Raw genomic sequence first — 18,862 nt, 5'->3', positions numbered from 1 at the left:
TATAAAGGCTGAAAGTTTGTCAGCGCATGCTCCCAACATAGCTAAGAACCATGACCAAACATTAAGTTTGGGTAATGGTGGCTTTGGCAGACAGACGGTACTAAAGGTGTGTAAAATACCAACTTAATTACGTCAAAGTATAAAGGCTGATTTTTTGATATTTCCTTCAAAATGTTATTAGAAATGACGTCATTCATTGACAGACACCTACCATGGTGGAATCCCTTAGCCAGACACCTTAAAGTTCATGAAAATGTAGTCCTACTTACGTCATACTATAAAAGCTGATATTTACATAAAATATTTGAACCATCATTTGATGAAGTTTCCTCATCAGCCAGACACTTCTGATGGTTCCTTCGCCTTGCCAGACAGCTTTTAGGGTGGCTGAAAGTGCGAACGCGAGGCACTATAAATATTGTATTTTGTACTTTTCTTAAGTTACTCAAGTACCTATTTGAGTCTGTAAATCATCATATGTTGATGAGCTGAAGATGGAAGGTAAGTACAACTCCTTAAGGCTTAGGTAGGCAATCCCTAATTTTAAAGTGATTACCTCTGAAAGTTGCCTAGAGTAAAGTTCTTAGCAACATTAGCATTACCTATGTTAATGCTAATGTTGCTAAGAACTTTACTCTAGGCGTTTAGCAAATATTTTAGAAACCTCGATATCATTTTTGAAGACCTATCCATAGATACCCCACACGTATGTGTTTGATGAAAAAAAATTTTGAGTTTCAGTTCTAAGTATGGGGAGCCCCCAATATTTATTATTATTTTTTTATTTTTGCATCAAAATCTTAATACGGTTCACAGAATACATCTACTTACCAAGTTTCAACAGTATAGCTATTATAGTTTCGGAAAAAAATGGCTGTGACATACGGACGGACAGACGGACGGACGGACAGACAGACATGACGAATCTATAAGGGTTCCGTTTTTTGCCATTTGGCTAAAAAGTGTAAAATAAAATTATAATAATTAAAAAACTTTTTTAAAAACAAGCTTTTATTCTGAAATGCAGTTTACTAAAACGAAAAAATAATTGAACTTATGCAAGGTTCAAATAATTTCGAAAGCTTGTAGCGCAAACATAAAAAAGGAATAAATTCCATGCGCGGTACAAGCTTTCGAAATTATTTGAACCTTGCATACAATTATTTTTTTCGTTTTATTATCATGTGTTAACGGATTAACGATTAACGTTGACTTGCGTTAAATCTTGCGAAATGTAACGTTTTAACGTTTAACGAAGTTAATTTTTTTATTAACGGTTTAACGATTAACGAAGTTAACTATTTGATTAACGGTGCCCAGCTATGGCGATAGAAAGAGACGACATGACCGGCAATGGGTAGTTAACACTGCTGATAGTACCTACTTAAATAAGTAATAACGGATTACTAGAAAAATCTGATAACAATTGCTATAGATAACTGAAAGGTTTACAAAAGCGCAGCAATGTAAAATCATAGAGTTCCGCGCCGAAAAATACCAAAGCTTTAGTGGTCTAGTACGAATTGTAAAGCAACACATCTTCTTTAAGTTCGGCACCGGCTACCTATGATATTATTAGCGTTTTTTCTTCAATGTTCATTAGTGTACCTATATTTTTTTTTTCATTTTAAAGCTATGTTCATCTTTCTTTTTATTTATAAAGGTGACTTCAAGAATTTACTTTTAATTTTAATTATAAAACTTTTAACTTAATATATTTATTTTTTGAATTAGAATTAAACCTTCAAAAACAGCTCGTCCACGCCACTTAGAGTCTGTTTCTGTTACAATTTTTTTTTGCATAACTAGTCAGGTATTAGACCACAATCGCGCCTGAGTTAAGTGGGATGCAGTCTAGGATGGTGTGGTACTTTACATAATATCTGCCCTGTAAGTGCCTATTCACTCTCGCCTTGAAACTTACTTAATTGACGGCATCGAAAAATAATAAGATAGACAGCCTGTATTTCTGCAGTTGTTTCGATGGGCAACTTAATACTCCTTAATTTACATTCTTTGCTTATAGTTCAATACAAGTGAATTTGCTGAATGAATAAAAGTGATTTCAAATACATACGAGTAATGCTGAATTATACTTATTAATCAAAGTGCAACTAACATTTCAAATCATAAAAGAACATACCTACTTATCACGTCATGTACAAGGTCTGGCAAGTATAACAAATATTAGATTCTTACCTATGCAATTAGCGATTTTTTTTTCTCTTTTATATGTACTTAATTCAGCTACAGCTATGTTCCCCATTATTTTTTTATTTGAAATTTTATTTCAACTTTTACGTATAAAATACTCCAATATGCGGTAACAAACAATTGAAGATCAATATTAGGGCCGAGTTGCCACTTAATTATAAATGTGACTATAACCGGGGTTTTTGCATGGTGTTTAACAGACTTTTGACGTTTGTTAAAGTTAAAGTAAGATGGTGCAACCTAGTCAGAGCTCTAATTACTTATTTTATCATAATAATTACGATGATAAGGTTGTTATTATAAAACACCACTACGGGGATCATAGTGTACCTAATTTACATAATAAGAAGCAGCTTCATTTTGCATTAAACCTAGAAATAATTATCCCTAGCCTGGGGCATCGCTTCATTACTGTCGAGTACACAAAGTAAAAACTATTCCTGGTAGATAATTAATTATTTCAGTAACCCTTAAACAAGATCGATAGTAAAGGATAATCACTAATAGGATGTTTCTTTAAGTAATAATGATTGATGATTCTATAGTTTTTTAGAGTTCGCAGTTTCATTTGAGTAGTACAATAAATCCTTTTTGATTGCATTAAGAGACACTCCGTTCTAAATAATTAACTGCATTCAATTTGGAAGAATAATGCAGTAAAGTTAAGTGCAATAGTTAAAGTTGTGCATGTAGGAAATAATTATAATTTATGTATAACTAGCTTTTTTCCGCGGCTTCACCCGTGTGAATTTTAGTTTGTCACAGATCATCATAACATAAATTATACTATAGTATAATGAGGATCAGTACTGTTGTAGAAAATTCAATAAAACTAGTATCTACGTTAATCTTTAAGACATAAGAAAGATATATCTTTTTGAATTATCCAAATCGGACCATTACTTACGAAGATATTAATTAAGTAATAAACATAGGCCGTTTTTGCCGCTCAAAGTCAACGTACGCAGGGCCGCGTGACGTCACTATATCCGAATCGAGCACAGTCGGCGTACTATTGGGATGGAAAATAAGTCACACCCAGTTTCTGGCATGGGGGGGGGGGGGTGTCATACCCAGCTTCTGGCCGAAGGGGAGTCATATCCAGCTTATGTGGCCTGGGGGGAGGGGGAGGGGTCAAGTCATACCCAACTTCTGGCCGAGGGGGAAGTCATGCCCAGCTTATGACCTAGGCAGAGGAGGGGGGCGGGGGAGTCATACTCAGCTTCTAGGCTAGGATTAAATAGATTTCCGGGAGGGAGCAGCTGTCCTTTCCTGCAGCAGCTGGCCCGCCCATGGGAACGGCGAATAGATAGGTAGGTACGTAGGTTTAACTCAGAAAAACTAAATAACAGGTAGGTATTGCGTGTACATCGAAATGATCTTCATAGCAATGTCTTGTAGCCTAGGCAGAGTGTATCTGCCTCAGCTATACCTTATTGTTAGAAGTTAATAAATTAATACTTATACATTTTTATATTTTACTTGGAAGAAGATATGACTCTAACAACACTTATGAACACTTTATTTGAATAAATCGCCAAATATACCACCGCGGAGACCCCAATCGCGTCTCTGCGTTCCATTGAATCGTATGTTATTCAATGGAACGCCTAATCCATTGAATCGTTTAATATATTTTTAAAAATAGAAATTGTGAAAAATATTCATATTTTTCACAAATTTCTATTTTTAAAAATTACCTATCGATAGCTTACTTTATTCTGATGAATAAATGTCATTACAAGTTTTTCTCTAAAACTGAAAGTTTGGCTAGAAAAAAATATTTTCTATCCACGCAGTACGCCGGTAGCGTTCGGATCGGATATAGTGACGTCATCGTCCCCGCGCCGGGCGGTCAGTGAACTTTTTTAGTAATTTGGCCATAACTTCGTCAATTTTTGTCGTAGAACAAAAATTTTTGGACTGTGTATTAAGGATTCCTTAGCCCTATAAATCTGCATTCACAGCTAAAAATCGAAATGATCCTCATTATGTTATTCTCGGTTAAAAACAATAATACTGTATAGTTTCATCAAAATCCGTTCAGTAGTTTTTACGTGAAAGAGTAACAAATATCCAGACATCCGCATCCGGACATCCACACAAACTTTCGCATTTATAATATTACTAAGAAGTAAGATAAAAAATATTAAGTAATCATGACTGTGATATTATGAACCTCTGAAAAGTTCTGAAATGTGCTGGCCTAAAATAGTAACTACATCTTATATTGAATAGCCATTATAAAGAAAAAACCATTCTTATTTATTAAGTACAAATAATTAGGTACTGTAGCTTACAAAGATCGGATTCTGAGAAGTTATCACTCAGTGGGAAGAGTTGATTTACCTATTTTTTTTTTTAATATTTAGCTGAGGCAAGCAATTAGGTAAAATAAATGTGAGATAAATAGGAAGATGATTTTTTGTAAGAGGCATTTCCATAGTTTTAAAATAATACCTTGGTTAAAACTGGCACTCCTCCTACGGTAGGAGGTATAGGCGATCGCGAGGCCATTTGCTGACTGAGGTATCTAATAATACTTCTATCTCATAAAGGTAATTGCAGAGGTCTTCATGCTGACCCTTCTCGATATTCACCCTATAGAGGACCTAGGCTAGGCAGGTATGTACGCATGTTACAGTCAGAACTCATAACCAGTCGAAACCACTTTTGACTGATATAATCAAGCAATGGTGAGTTTGATTTCAGACTGTCATGGATTTTGTATTTTGTTCAGCCAAAACTGTCAACATCTTTAGGTACTTACTGCATAACCGTTTCGGTATTACTATTAGCCATACATAATACAAACAGATACAAGTCAATACTATTTTTAATCTTTTTTTTTTATTAGGGCTAAAGATTTTCAATTTGTCGAAAAAAATAATAATAAAATCATTCACTTACTTGAGAAAGTAACAGGCTGGAACTAAAAACCAACACACAACAACAGAGCTTTAGCTAAGTAAAGGTTTAATTTAAGGTAATACGTAACGTTTTTTATGGAAATACCACAGAATTACTAGTACTTCGGTAATACTAAAATATTTTCTGTAATGTGGGGGTATATCAATATTTATTAAGAAACCCAATATTGTGAGCTAAGGCTACGGCCACAGTGTACGCTGTAGCAGTCAATCCCAACTAATATTATAAATGCGAAAGTAACTCTGTCTGTCTGTCTGTCTGTCTGTCTGTTAGTCTGTCTGTCTGTTACGCTTTCCCGCTTAAACCTCGCAACCGATTTTGATGAAATTTGGCATAGAGATAGTTTGAGTCCCGGGAAAGAACATAGGATAGTTTTTATCCCGGTTTTTGAAACAGGGACGCGCGCGATAAAGTTTTTCTGTGACAGACAAAATTCCACGCGGGCGAAGCCGCGGGCGGAAAGCTAGTAAATAAATAAATATTCTAAATTATGACCGTGTGTAGTGATTCGCGTACGTAGGGTTGCGGGTTCGATTCCCGCACAACATATTTTTGCGCATGAAGAATTGAAGATACCTAGGTAGTAGGTATATCTGTTTGTATTGATCGGTGCTTTCTATGTTATAATATTATTTTTATACGCTTTTTTATATTTTCGCTGTAACATGCACGGAAGACACTTAACACTGTGGCACCTTATTGTGATTGTAACAAATGCCATTTTTCAATACGAATGTGGATATCCTGATGTACTGCCGACTGTTCTTCATTGAAAATGAGGTCGAGGAGCTATAGATGGGCTCACTCGCGAGTAGGTTACTGCATTTATTCAAACTTGTGGTCGATCAAGCATTTTATGAGAGACGAAACGAACTAGTCTGTCTATTGTCTTTTGTTACAGAGCCTTACTAATTAAGGCCACTCCAAACATCGAAGTTTTACGTGATATAAGCTATTATTAATTAATTCTATTAAAACCACGGTTTCTACTGTTTTAAAAAATTTTAGGTTTTCCCTCTTTCAAGTGTATATCAATAGAAAAGGATTCCCTTCAATTAACGTATAGCCTGACCAGGAACATAAAAACCCTGGCACAGAGGCGCTTCAATTGCATTTGATAGTGCAACACTGAGTACAGTCGTACATGTGTTAAATTAATAGGCTAAATTTATGTATCAGGATTCAGGATTACGGGCTAATTTGATATTTTCATAAATTAACGAAAAATATTATTAAAGATAACCTGGTTTAAATAAATTAAATGAAACCATCAATCGAGCTAGTAGGATTTATTTTATTATTCATCAATAATCAAATTCAGAACATGAATATTCAACTGCAATGTCTGCTCATGAACGCTTCAAACTCGGTACTTCTTTCCCAATTCCATAAAATTCAAAACTTAGAAAGTGACAAAAAACTTTAAAATAGGTAGTTGAAACAGACTACAGCTAATTTTCATAGTGGACTGTACCATACGATAAACATGTCANTCTGTCTGTCTGTCTGTCTGTCTGTCTGTCTGTCTGTCTGTCTGTTACGCTTTCCCGCTTAAACCTCGCAACCGATTTTGATGAAATTTGGCATAGAGATAGTTTGAGTCCCGGGAAAGAACATAGGATAGTTTTTATCCCGGTTTTTGAAACAGGGACGCGCGCGATAAAGTTTTTCTGTGACAGACAAAATTCCACGCGGGCGAAGCCGCGGGCGGAAAGCTAGTAAATAAATAAATATTCTAAATTATGACCGTGTGTAGTGATTCGCGTACGTAGGGTTGCGGGTTCGATTCCCGCACAACATATTTTTGCGCATGAAGAATTGAAGATACCTAGGTAGTAGGTATATCTGTTTGTATTGATCGGTGCTTTCTATGTTATAATATTATTTTTATACGCTTTTTTATATTTTCGCTGTAACATGCACGGAAGACACTTAACACTGTGGCACCTTATTGTGATTGTAACAAATGCCATTTTTCAATACGAATGTGGATATCCTGATGTACTGCCGACTGTTCTTCATTGAAAATGAGGTCGAGGAGCTATAGATGGGCTCACTCGCGAGTAGGTTACTGCATTTATTCAAACTTGTGGTCGATCAAGCATTTTATGAGAGACGAAACGAACTAGTCTGTCTATTGTCTTTTGTTACAGAGCCTTACTAATTAAGGCCACTCCAAACATCGAAGTTTTACGTGATATAAGCTATTATTAATTAATTCTATTAAAACCACGGTTTCTACTGTTTTAAAAAATTTTAGGTTTTCCCTCTTTCAAGTGTATATCAATAGAAAAGGATTCCCTTCAATTAACGTATAGCCTGACCAGGAACATAAAAACCCTGGCACAGAGGCGCTTCAATTGCATTTGATAGTGCAACACTGAGTACAGTCGTACATGTGTTAAATTAATAGGCTAAATTTATGTATCAGGATTCAGGATTACGGGCTAATTTGATATTTTCATAAATTAACGAAAAATATTATTAAAGATAACCTGGTTTAAATAAATTAAATGAAACCATCAATCGAGCTAGTAGGATTTATTTTATTATTCATCAATAATCAAATTCAGAACATGAATATTCAACTGCAATGTCTGCTCATGAACGCTTCAAACTCGGTACTTCTTTCCCAATTCCATAAAATTCAAAACTTAGAAAGTGACAAAAAACTTTAAAATAGGTAGTTGAAACAGACTACAGCTAATTTTCATAGTGGACTGTACCATACGATAAACATGTCAGTCAATTTGACAACCTTTGTCGGAAACATTATTCAATGAAAATATTGTCCGAACCCTTAGTATTTCTCTTCGACAAATACATTAACACATCGTGAACCACTTTTCTTTCACGACTATAAAAATATTTTAGCAATTTAATTCACAAAATCAATTGCACACATTTAAAATAAAGTTTGTTTACACTTTGACAACAATAGACTGACATGCAAGGTGACATGTCAATGAAGTTTTCAGTTACTGTTGCCATTAAAAGAAATTAGTACCATTAGTTTTCCGCAACATGGCGAGGGTTTTTATGTTCCTGGTCAGGCTATAAATAAAAATAAATTCTCTTCGCTCAAATTGGATTATAGTTCCAAAATACTGGACTGTCCTGTCGATGACATTGACAGTGGGGCGCCACCGTCAATACCGGATCGCTGGTTCAGATTTTTGCCATGTTGGAAACCATATAGTTGAACGATGGTAGCGCCCCCCTGTCATTGAGTTTGGCGGGACAGTTCAGCGTGGGTCATCTATAATTGACTGTACTATACGATAAACATGTCAGTCAATTTGACAACCTTTGTCGGAAACATTATTCAATGAAAATATTGTCCGAACCCTTAGTATTTCTCTTCGACAAATACTTTAACACATTGTGAACCACTTTTCTTTCACGACTATAAAAATATTTTAGCAATTTAATTCATAAAACCAATTGCGCACATTTAAAATAAAGTTTGTTTACAATTTGACAGCAATAGACTGACATGCAAGGTGACATGTCAATGAAGTTTTCAGTTACTGTTGCCATTAAAAGAAATTAGTACCATTAGTTTTCCGCAAGATGGCGAAGGTTTTTATGTTCCTGGTCAGGCTATACTACTATTATACTATTTTCTCTCATATAGACCTTATCCTGTTTTTAAACATTTTTTTTAGAGTTAGCTTGGCTGTATTAGCATGATGCATTTGCCTATGTCTGCAAAAGAAAACAATAAAAAAATGTAAATATCAGAAATGACATTGACACATCTGACAGTGACAATATGTAAATGTCACTGTCATTAGTAGGCGTGTTCCATTATTCAAAACATTTAAAAATATCTGTATCAACTCCATAAACGACAATACATAATCAAAATTGAGTTAAATTTATAAGAAAATCCAATTTACGTGAAAACAAATAAAATAAATTTAGAAATGGAACATACTAAATAAACAAAAACATGAAAAAGATCGTACATTTACGAGATGATGACTAAAGGGAAAATTACCAATTATTGTCCTTTTCAGTATCAATTTACGTAAAATTTACAATAGTTAGTTAACAGTTCTTAAACTGGGCTTTTGAAAAAAGTCGTGAAGAGTTGTTGAAGACGTCTTCACTAGTGTGTATAAATAATGTGTAATTTATTAGCGCTAATTGCTATGTAAATCTATAATTAAATAATGTGAGATATTTTTGTATCCCTATCTTGGGTCGACAACTCATAATGCAGCCTTTAATTTCTCCCGTTGGTAAGTCGTATCTTAGTTGATTGCTTTGTTTTGTAGTGAAATGGTGTGATAGTGCACATAAGTTACATCAGTACATTAATGGTGGATTATAGTGAATATGTGGTGTTTACCTTTACCTCGAGGTAATTTTGTTCAAAGAGATAAGCTTAAGTTCTAATATCGCAACTTATTATGTGTAAATTTAGCATCTTTTCAGAAGAGCAAAAACATGGACAATTAAGTACTGTACCATACATTACTAGGCACCTTCTATTCTAGTTTCTTACTGGTGCTCAATTCGTGACTTTTATTTGGAAGTGTCTTGTTCTTTATTAGCCCAATCGATGACAGGTTAACTTTCCTCCGGGACAAACTTGACCTTGATTGCTTGGGTTTTTATTGGCGGTCAAGCTATAGATTCTGGCTACATAAGAGTTGCAACTAGTCTTTTATCAAGTCTATTCCCACCTCAATGTAGCAAACCTCCCAGAAAGGCTCATGTAGTGTTAGAACTTAAGCAATGATATGATAATATGCCAAACACAGAATTATTATACATTGTGTAACCTTCTTGGCTTAGTAATGTTGGTTATTCCATCAATTTTAAACTGTAAAACATAATATTTTATAACTGTGTTGTTCTATTTATATTTCAAAAGTAACTATATTGTGATCTCAATATTATTATGCCACTCATAAGAAGGTAGGTAGGTAATTAATTTGGAACAAGGATATTAGCAGTATGAATAAGTAGGTATTAGTAATAATTAATTTTAACAAAAGCAATCTACTGCCCTGTGGAAAGGGAAAATTTTCTCAAATTATCAAACCAATTATTGTCGTTTATCCTAATACTAAATTGAGTATAATAATATGTATTTCCTTTTATTTCATACATCGTTTAATACTTAAGCACCAGTACACTAGCAGTGGTCGAAGTACAGCCTTACCATCCTTTTTTATTTACTCTTATGTTGAGGCAAACTGTATAATAACAAACTTCAAGCCACTTTCAGTTTCCTCATTGAAAATTGGGAGAAACTATTCTTCTCTCTCAAAAATCAAAACCTCATAATAACTCATCATCCAATTAACAACTGGTTGATTCTGTTACTTAACCAAATAACAGAATAAAAAAAAACACTTTTATTGTCATCAAAATAAAAATAAAATCATTTGCCAGATTTGCACTGCCTAAACTGACTTATTAGCTTTTTCCCAACACAGGCCTATGAGCATATTTATTAGCATGAAGGATATAAGGGCTAGCTAAATAAATACTATGTCAGTAAATTTGGATAGGGACAAAAATTAATATTAGTAAATGAACTAAAAAAAATATACTCAAATAACAATTATAGAGCTTGCCTAATTCGCGATTCAAATTTTTGATTAGAAATAAATCTTCATGATTTACTTACTATATAAAAAATTTTTTGGACCAAGGCCATTCTTGAAAATCTTTTAAAAATACATCTCACGCATCTTCTGTTCATAATTAAGTTGTAGGCATACCTACATTACAGCAGTTATAAACATCACTTTAACTTTATCGGTATGTGGCGGTTTATGCATTTGATTAAAGCTGTAACAAGCGCAGAATTAATTGAATGAAATTAGTAGCTGTTTAGCTACTAATTTATCTATATAAATATTTTTTACTTAAACTAAGCATGATGTGGTGTTACCGATAAATAACGCGTGAATAATATTTCAACTTCAGTCATCCTAAAAATAAAAACAGATTCTGTGTTGATTCCAAGGGTAATGCTATCAAATGGCGATCGTAATGCTCTGTATAACAGGGATTACATTAGTTCACTCGCGCTCTGATATCACACCAGTGCCCGACGATAGATAAAATGTCGGAAAAATAACATAACATTTCGAAGCGTTAGAATGGTGGAAATACAGCTCATGGGATTGTCGAACAGTTTTGGTTTGTTTTGGAACGTTTTCGTTTTACATAGAACTGTATTTATTAATACTGATTAGGAAACATCAGTGTTAGATCCCTAAAGTGTAACCGATGGTTTTCAGATCATGAGTCGCGGCACAACTCGCACCGCACCGAAGAAATCCATGATACTGTCGTCACGGAAGATACGCCCTTGCTGCGCAGATTCCCTGCAGCCGTAGCTGATAGAAGGAGCCCCGTCACCACCGTAGTCGTCACGCTTCTATTGCTTATACTACTGTCTGGCATCATAATTGGAATTTATCTACTGGTACTCCAAACCAGATCCGGTAAGTTTTTTCATTTCCGCATTTATCCAAAATAATTACCTAAGGTCCCATGATCTTAGATCAGACAAAATCTATTTTGCGTCCCGTATCTTATTCGGTAATGTTAATAATGTAGTTTTACACTCGCCGTCTAATAAATCGCGATAAGCACTTTTCAAACATAGCATCCCCACTTCCCACCAGGGATCTATTCCGAATTCCGATTCAATCTAATACCAATGGTATTTGTTTTTATTCTTTATTATTTTCTATTCCGATCGGATACCACTCTTTATATTTATTTTAATAAATGCACGACCTATTCCGAACTAATACCAAAACATGAATCTTGGTACAGTCAGCTAGAAAAAGAATTTTATTTATAATTATGATACGATTGTTGTAACACAATGCCTTACTTGTACTTAATAGTACTAGACTATGCTAAAACTATATTAACTGTAATCCAATATTTTTAAATACAATTTATAGATTTTTTGATTGATTGCCTCTGATATTTTATTATGAAACAAAACTATATACTTACTAGATATTGCCTGTGATATTTTATTTTTGAATTAAACATAATATACTTACTATATTTAAGTTTGTTTGGTAAAACTGATTTTGTTAAATAAATACAACTTATTTTCACAACTAAAAGTTTTTTTTATTGACTGTACCTTTTATACCTACAAACTTGTTTTGGTATTCGTTTAAAAAGTGGTAGGTATTCGTTCGGAATAGAAAATAATAAAGATTTAAAATAAATACCATTGGTATTAGATGTTGGTATTAGATCGGAATAGATCAATATTGGTACTATTTGAAAGCCTAGTTCTAAACTTCATTTTATTATAGCAAAGGTTTTTACCCCGAAAATGTGTCTTTAGAAGGATCCAGAGTCTCTTCTTAAAGCGACAGGTAGTTACGCTTGAGCCAACTTTTAGGGCTATAAAACTGTTAAATTGGGATTAATCGCTATCCATCTTTAAGTTTATTTATTGGGCTTTCAAATAACACCAATATTGTTGGGGCACCATGATTGTGTCAGAAGAAAATCTTTAAAGTTCGCGTCGCGGAAGGTGCGATTTATTTGATGTTGAGTGTAGTTGCCGAGGATTAGTACGAGGGCTGCANTCCATCCGCCGTACAGCCCCGACCTAAGCCCTAATGATTTCTATACTTTCCCTAAAATTAAGAATAAATTACGTGGTCAGAGATTTTCATCACCTGAAGAAGCTGTGGAAGCCTACAAAACGGCCATTTTGGAGACCCAAACTTCCGAATGCAATGGTTGCTTCAATGATTGGTTTCGTGTATGGAAAAATGTGTCAAAGTTCGCGGAGAATACTTTAAAAAGCAATAAATACATTTTTAAATAGTAATGTTGTTTCACTTCCTTGATTCCCGAAATTTTCAGTGCCGCCCTCGTAGTAGAAAAGTACACGGTCATAATAAATACACTTCCTGTATCTAACAGAAATAAAATTTAAATAAAATAGAAGTACTACAATTAGGTACTTACCGATAGGTATGTAGGTAGATATGAAAATAAAACACTGTCTCTAGAAGATGTTGGAGTCGTGTTGGCTGCTGTGGGTACCGTATCCTAATGGCAGAAAAAAAAGAAGCTTTTCTTTATATTTCTTCCTTATCTCTTCACTTTTATAACCCTTTCACACGTATACATTGTAGGATGATGTTAAGTAGGTATGTTTGTTTGTTATTTTAGAAAATGTTCTACCGCCTGTGGAGGAGATGCCACTTCAGCTGGTCAGCCGAGTCCAATGGGATCATGGGAGGGTAGCGACGCCCATGCTCGCTCTGGCTCCCCGCAGGGCCCGGGAGGTGCTAGTAGTCCAGACTGACACCCGGCAATGCCACAGCACGGTCTCCTGCGTTGAACTACTACTCGATATTCAGGTTGGTTCTTAAGTACTTATCTAACATCCACAACTTATGATACCGAGAATAGTTAGCTTTTCCGTTAGATAAACCCTTAACCCGGTAAATAAACATTTCTCCGATTTATTTGTATAGGTATGTAGTACCAAATCGAAACAAGCGGGGCTGCGAGTAAAAGCTATGGCCAGGGTTATCCATGAATCACGGTCAATGCCAATCCTACTTAGTACTTTTTTCCAAGACGCACCTAGGAAAATTTTATTAACACGTTAATGCAGAACTCATAAATCATCACTACATTGTATTGTGTGATAAGGTTATCTACTAGAACTGAGACTTAATTGCATACCTACAGTTTTAATAAATTATCTGGGCAATTAATAAAAGTGACTGTTAATGTGTAAGTTTTATCAAAAAACTGATAGTTTTCGTTTGTGTTTAGACTGGGGGATAATCTATGAATCGTTTCCGAATAAGCGCTTAATATAAATCCGCCTAAATATTATTGTTGGGATATATTTATTATATAATCGGTGCACTTTGATACGCGCGTGCACACGAGTTAGTACCGCGAATGATGTCATTAACTCGCTGGAGATTAGGTTACATAGATCACGGCGACGGCACTCGCGGCCGATAAAGTTACACCACGGACTAGATACTGCACTGTGCAGAGGACTGTTTGTGGTCTCGTCCTATTAATTTTATTGACTTTAAATCACTAACTGCATTAGACGTATAAAGTCCGTTTTTATGGAAAAAAAATGGAATTAGCACAGAACAGAAGTTCGTGACGTCCCAAGGTGGAGAACATATGACAAGGAGGACTACTATGATCAAATTTTTAGTGGAACATTCTTTCGATACTGCATCTAGAATATGGAAGAGAGAGTGAGATAGAGAAGTAGAGAAAAGAAGAAGAAAATTATAGACCTGGTATAGGCCCAACCAGTTTGTTTTAATAAGATATTATAATTCTTTCGCGAGTTCACAAGTTTATTTGGCTTAATTAATTTTATTCTTTTTTTTCTTCTCTTCCTTTATTATCTAAACCCATCATATTATGTGCAGCAGTTACTAAGTATTTCAACTTTAATTTCTTAGTATTTTTGCTCCATATTTATTTCAAATAATACAGGGTGGAAAGGACAGTTTAGCATTCATTTTAAAGATGAACTTTGAAGAAATACTATGCTGATCGTGATAAACCCTTGTTACAAGTTAGGATTGCGTTGATCACCAGTTTAAATTGACATTTAGTATGGAAATGTCACTTTAAAGCAGTGGTCATAGCGCGCTTAGGTTTTTTGTAATAAGGCACAGGGTGTTTTAGACAAAGTATTTGTTCGGAGACCAAGGTGTGAGTTGGCTATTGTGCTATTTATTTATATTTTCTTGTCGTTTCTTTTCCAGAATAAAACATCCGATGGCCAGAACTTGCCTTACAACTTCTTAGTGTCGTCAAATGGGCAAACGTATGAAGCCCTCGGCTGGCGGCAGCCGTCTTCAATGTTCCCACAGTACTCTGGATCAGCTCTAGTCCTGGCTTTTATAGGTATGTTGTTTTTAACTAATATTATAAAGTTGAAGAGTTAGTTTGTTAGAACGCGCTGACTGCTGGTCCGATTTGAAAAAAAAAGCTTGTTATTATTTCAGTGTTAGATAGCCCATTTATCGAGGAAGGATAGGCTACGTTCATTGCTAGCCCAAAGTAACTATTCTACGCGGATGAAGTCGCGGGCATAAAGTAGTATAGGCATAAAGGTGCTCTCTCACCCGGAGTATTCGCGTGTAATGAGACGTTACAGATTCGAGCATTATATCAGTGAGGGAGGAAACTGACGTTTACAGGGCGCACCTTGTAATGATACAATGTTTAATATACCAACTTACTTAAGTCAAATCTAAGTATAATGTTACACGTGAATACTCCCGGTGAGGAAGCACCTAAGCCGAAACATATACATTCTTGAAAAGTTATATTATTATTCACCAATGAGTATCAGACCCTCGTCACTCGTCACCCAGTCGATGTAGTTACCTACCTACTTACCGGAATTTTTGAAACCATAAATTAATGTATTTACTATAATCTTAAGTAATTGTAGTAAGATTTTTCCTCAAATTAGCGCGAGTAAAACCGCGACCTACAAACATAGTCTGGCCTTCAAGTAAAGGCTGCCTAATCAAAACAGCCTAACTGTTACATAATTATGACAATTGAATTACATAAGTATGTTAATTTTTATGAAGTCTTACAAAGACATATCCTTATAAATTTTCGAAGATCGTAAAAGATATGTTTTAAACTAATAGGTACTTGAAGCATAGGTGATTATGTAAGTTATTAGAAACAAACTAGGCATTTAGCATGCCTACCTACAACTAAGTACCATGTCCGGGTCTTATCATTAAAATGATTTAATTAAAGGTAATAATTGCACTAGAAAAATAATATGTTTACGCTTTGGAAGCCTCAGAATTACAGATAACAAGCGAAAATAACTATCTTAATTGGCCTGTTACGGCTCAAGAGACTCGTAAATCTTCTAGGTGTGGAAGGGTATTGAAGATCACAGGTTCAAAATACCTTCTTTACAACATTATGTTGCTTTGTCTGATTCGTTATCTTCAAGGTCTAGTAACATTGTACTGTGATAGTTCATAGTACGTCATGAAATCAATATTTTATTCAATAGACGGTTCTAGAAAAAAAGCGAAAGGCTTACAGTGGAATGATTTTGATACGACAAATGGCAAAGTTCGGAAATAGTACCCGGCATTGATGGCAGCGCCCTCCAGCAAATGACATTTCAATGTTTTCCAACGTGCCAAAAATCGGAACTAGCGATTCGGTATTGACGGTGGCGCCCCCGTCAATGTCACGGGTAGACGGTTCAGTGTAGGACATCTACATAATTATGTACCAACGCTTGGTCAGACTTGACAAAAGATAAAATAAGGCTGACACATTCTATGGACGCTGTATCATTTTTGCTTGGTCTCCTCTAAAGCGTGCATTAGTTTTGGCAGAACTGTGACACATACATTTTATATGAACCAGTTTATATTACACAGTGCATGATCCATGTCCCGTGTGTGTGTGGCGGGGATCGAACCCGCGTTCCTTAGATCACGAGTCGGCCAGTCCGACATCGTTCACCGTTTGGCTATCGTCGCTTAAATATTTTAAAAGCTATCTAGACACGCAGCAGCGTGTCAAGCCAAGTTCAAGCAAAGGAACTGGCTAGCCAGCGCCGAGTAATATTACACGAACCACTTGGTGACACTATTGATTAATATTATACCATCCATAATGTGTATTTCTTTTTTGTAGGGATTAGAACTCTTTGAATTTGCAAAGACACCCCGTATTATCACACTAGTAAAGAGAGACGTTTATCTTTTGTTTTTGGACGTTACGCACGGTGCGCGGCGTCATTTACTCTCACGCTATTATGATAAGTTTTACTATGGGTAGTCATATAAGTATAGTACTGAACTTTTTTATTAGTGTTGGTCAAGATGTTTTACCCGACTGCGCCAGAAGGAAGGTTATGTTTTTTTAATATACCTATTCCAAAAAAAAACCCATGTTTAATACCCTTTGTGGTACCTATAGGATAAGTATTGTTTGATCTGGGACATCTAGTCCCAGATTCCAATGTGTATTCCAAGAATATATATTTGTTCAATAACACAAATGTCTATATTTTTTTTATTTCAGGTAACTTTACCACGATTGCTCCTACGCACGCCCAACTGACAGAAGCGAACAAGTTCTTTGCAGTGTCGGTGAGCCGTAAATACCTACACCCCGCGTACACAGTCATTGGAAAAGCCACTAAAAGTTACCCAGAGACCTTATTCTCCAGTTTGAAGCAACTCCCTCAATGGGACAGCGAATTATCTGACAAATCAAACACCTAGTCCTTTCTTATTAGAGCAATAACGGCGTAATCACAATATCAACGAATTAAAAAACAATAGAAACGGAAATCTGATTAAATATCCGATTATAGAAACGTGATTTGTTCAACAAATTCACACGATGCGATATCGTTTTTTACCTATTTACAAGTTAAAATGGGTGACTTTTTTGTCGTTATCACTATTTAAATAATGTCGTGTGAATGATTATTCTTAATCTTATCGCGGTATCACGCAGACTGTTGATAGTATGTCTACTGTGTTCACATCAAACGGATTCCCATATATATAATGTCATACCATAATCCTTTATGGGACGCAAACAACTTGAAAACCGAAGTACATAATTATTTGAATTGTAATAAAAACATGTCTTTTCAGTTTTTGTGATGGAATTATTTTGTTGATAATTTAGGCAATATTTGAGTATAATAATTATGTATAAATAGATGTAAGTTGAAACAGTCGTTACCAAAAAAAAAATAGGTTAATGCGCACAATAAATTTAGAAAGTACCTAATAATAAATTGGTAATTGCTCCATAATATTACTTTTTGTTGGCTTATTATTGTATTACGTAGTAATTTAAGTGACTACGCAGAAATAATAGGTTATTAATAAAAAAACATAATAGGTTAAGTATTATGTAACAATTTGTCGACGTCACGGTTACGGTCTCCTATTAAACGCTATACGCGACGTACGACGTCATCGTCAAAATGTTTCTATCGACGCCATAATGGACAAGTTTCCAATTTTTATCTTTGAATAAATCTTGAGAATATAAGCAGGCCTGTTCATCTCCGCGAGTTTGCATCGAAAACAAAACACGCGCGACTACCCCTCCTGAGATACCAAATCGACAGGACAATCACGAGCGAGTATTGACGTACGCACGTATTCTTCACCCATTTGCATTGTAAAGACAATAAACCATATGTAAAAACGGTGGTGCAATTAATACTCTGCAGTATTTTTTAACTGCCTGAATAATATTAGAAACACAAAATATAATTCATGCTTATTCATGTATTTCCTCCTCCATTTTTCGCAGTTTGGCACCTCACGTCACACATCATTTTACCGAAGTCAGCCCTATGTCTTCGGCGCAGTACCGATCACTGACGTTTGTCAACAAAATGGTGCTCGACTCTTGAGACAAGCTAAATTACACCATATTGTTAACGACATTGAGCATACATTTTTTTAAATACCTTCGCGAAGAAAATCTTCTGTACGAAGTACTTATTATTATTCTGTGATATAAGTAAAACTAATCATAATTGCGAAAGAATCATGAAAATATCTCTACAAATACAAAAGTTACAGGGCCCTAAAGTTGCGCATAAAAATGTTCGCGCCATGGATTTCAAAAATTACTTCACCGGCTTTTTAGTTTTGGTCTATATTTTTCCCATTCAGTGAAA

At 35.1% G+C, this 18,862-nt stretch overlaps 1 protein-coding gene across 3 annotated transcripts; it reads left to right on the top strand.

The window, feature by feature from the left end:
- Nucleotides 1–9,017: 9,017 nt before the first annotated feature.
- On the top strand, nucleotides 9,018–18,223 carry LOC114360360 (peptidoglycan-recognition protein SB2). Of its 3 annotated transcripts, none has more exons than XM_028315051.1 (5): nucleotides 9,018–9,392; nucleotides 11,412–11,618; nucleotides 13,333–13,523; nucleotides 14,919–15,060; nucleotides 17,233–18,223. In XM_028315051.1, the coding sequence occupies exons 1-5, from the start codon at nucleotides 9,368–9,370 to the stop codon at nucleotides 17,433–17,435; spliced, it is 768 nt and encodes a 255-aa protein (XP_028170852.1). In that variant the 5' UTR covers nucleotides 9,018–9,367; the 3' UTR covers nucleotides 17,436–18,223. The 3 variants fall into 3 exon arrangements, with proteins under 3 accessions (XP_028170852.1, XP_028170853.1, XP_028170851.1); XM_028315052.1 differs by lacking the exon at nucleotides 9,018–9,392 and adding an exon at nucleotides 9,405–9,514; XM_028315050.1 differs by lacking the exon at nucleotides 9,018–9,392 and adding an exon at nucleotides 11,219–11,310.
- Nucleotides 18,224–18,862: the final 639 nt, after the last annotated feature.

Source organism: Ostrinia furnacalis, unplaced genomic scaffold (genome assembly GCF_004193835.3).
Source record: "Ostrinia furnacalis isolate ACB-3 unplaced genomic scaffold, ASM419383v2 OfSCF4955, whole genome shotgun sequence".
Lineage (NCBI taxonomy): Eukaryota > Metazoa > Arthropoda > Insecta > Lepidoptera > Crambidae > Ostrinia > Ostrinia furnacalis.
This window is presented reverse-complemented; position numbering and strand designations above follow the sequence as displayed.

Coding starts and splice junctions, on each gene's coding strand:
- LOC114360360 (XM_028315050.1), top strand. CDS start 11,271: ATGGTGGAAATACAGCTCATGGGATTGTCGAACAGTTTTG. Junction 11,311..11,411: donor GGGATTGTCGAACAGTTTTG/GTTTGTTTTGGA, acceptor GATGGTTTTCAG/ATCATGAGTCGCGGCACAAC. Junction 15,061..17,232: donor TCTAGTCCTGGCTTTTATAG/GTATGTTGTTTT, acceptor TTTTTATTTCAG/GTAACTTTACCACGATTGCT.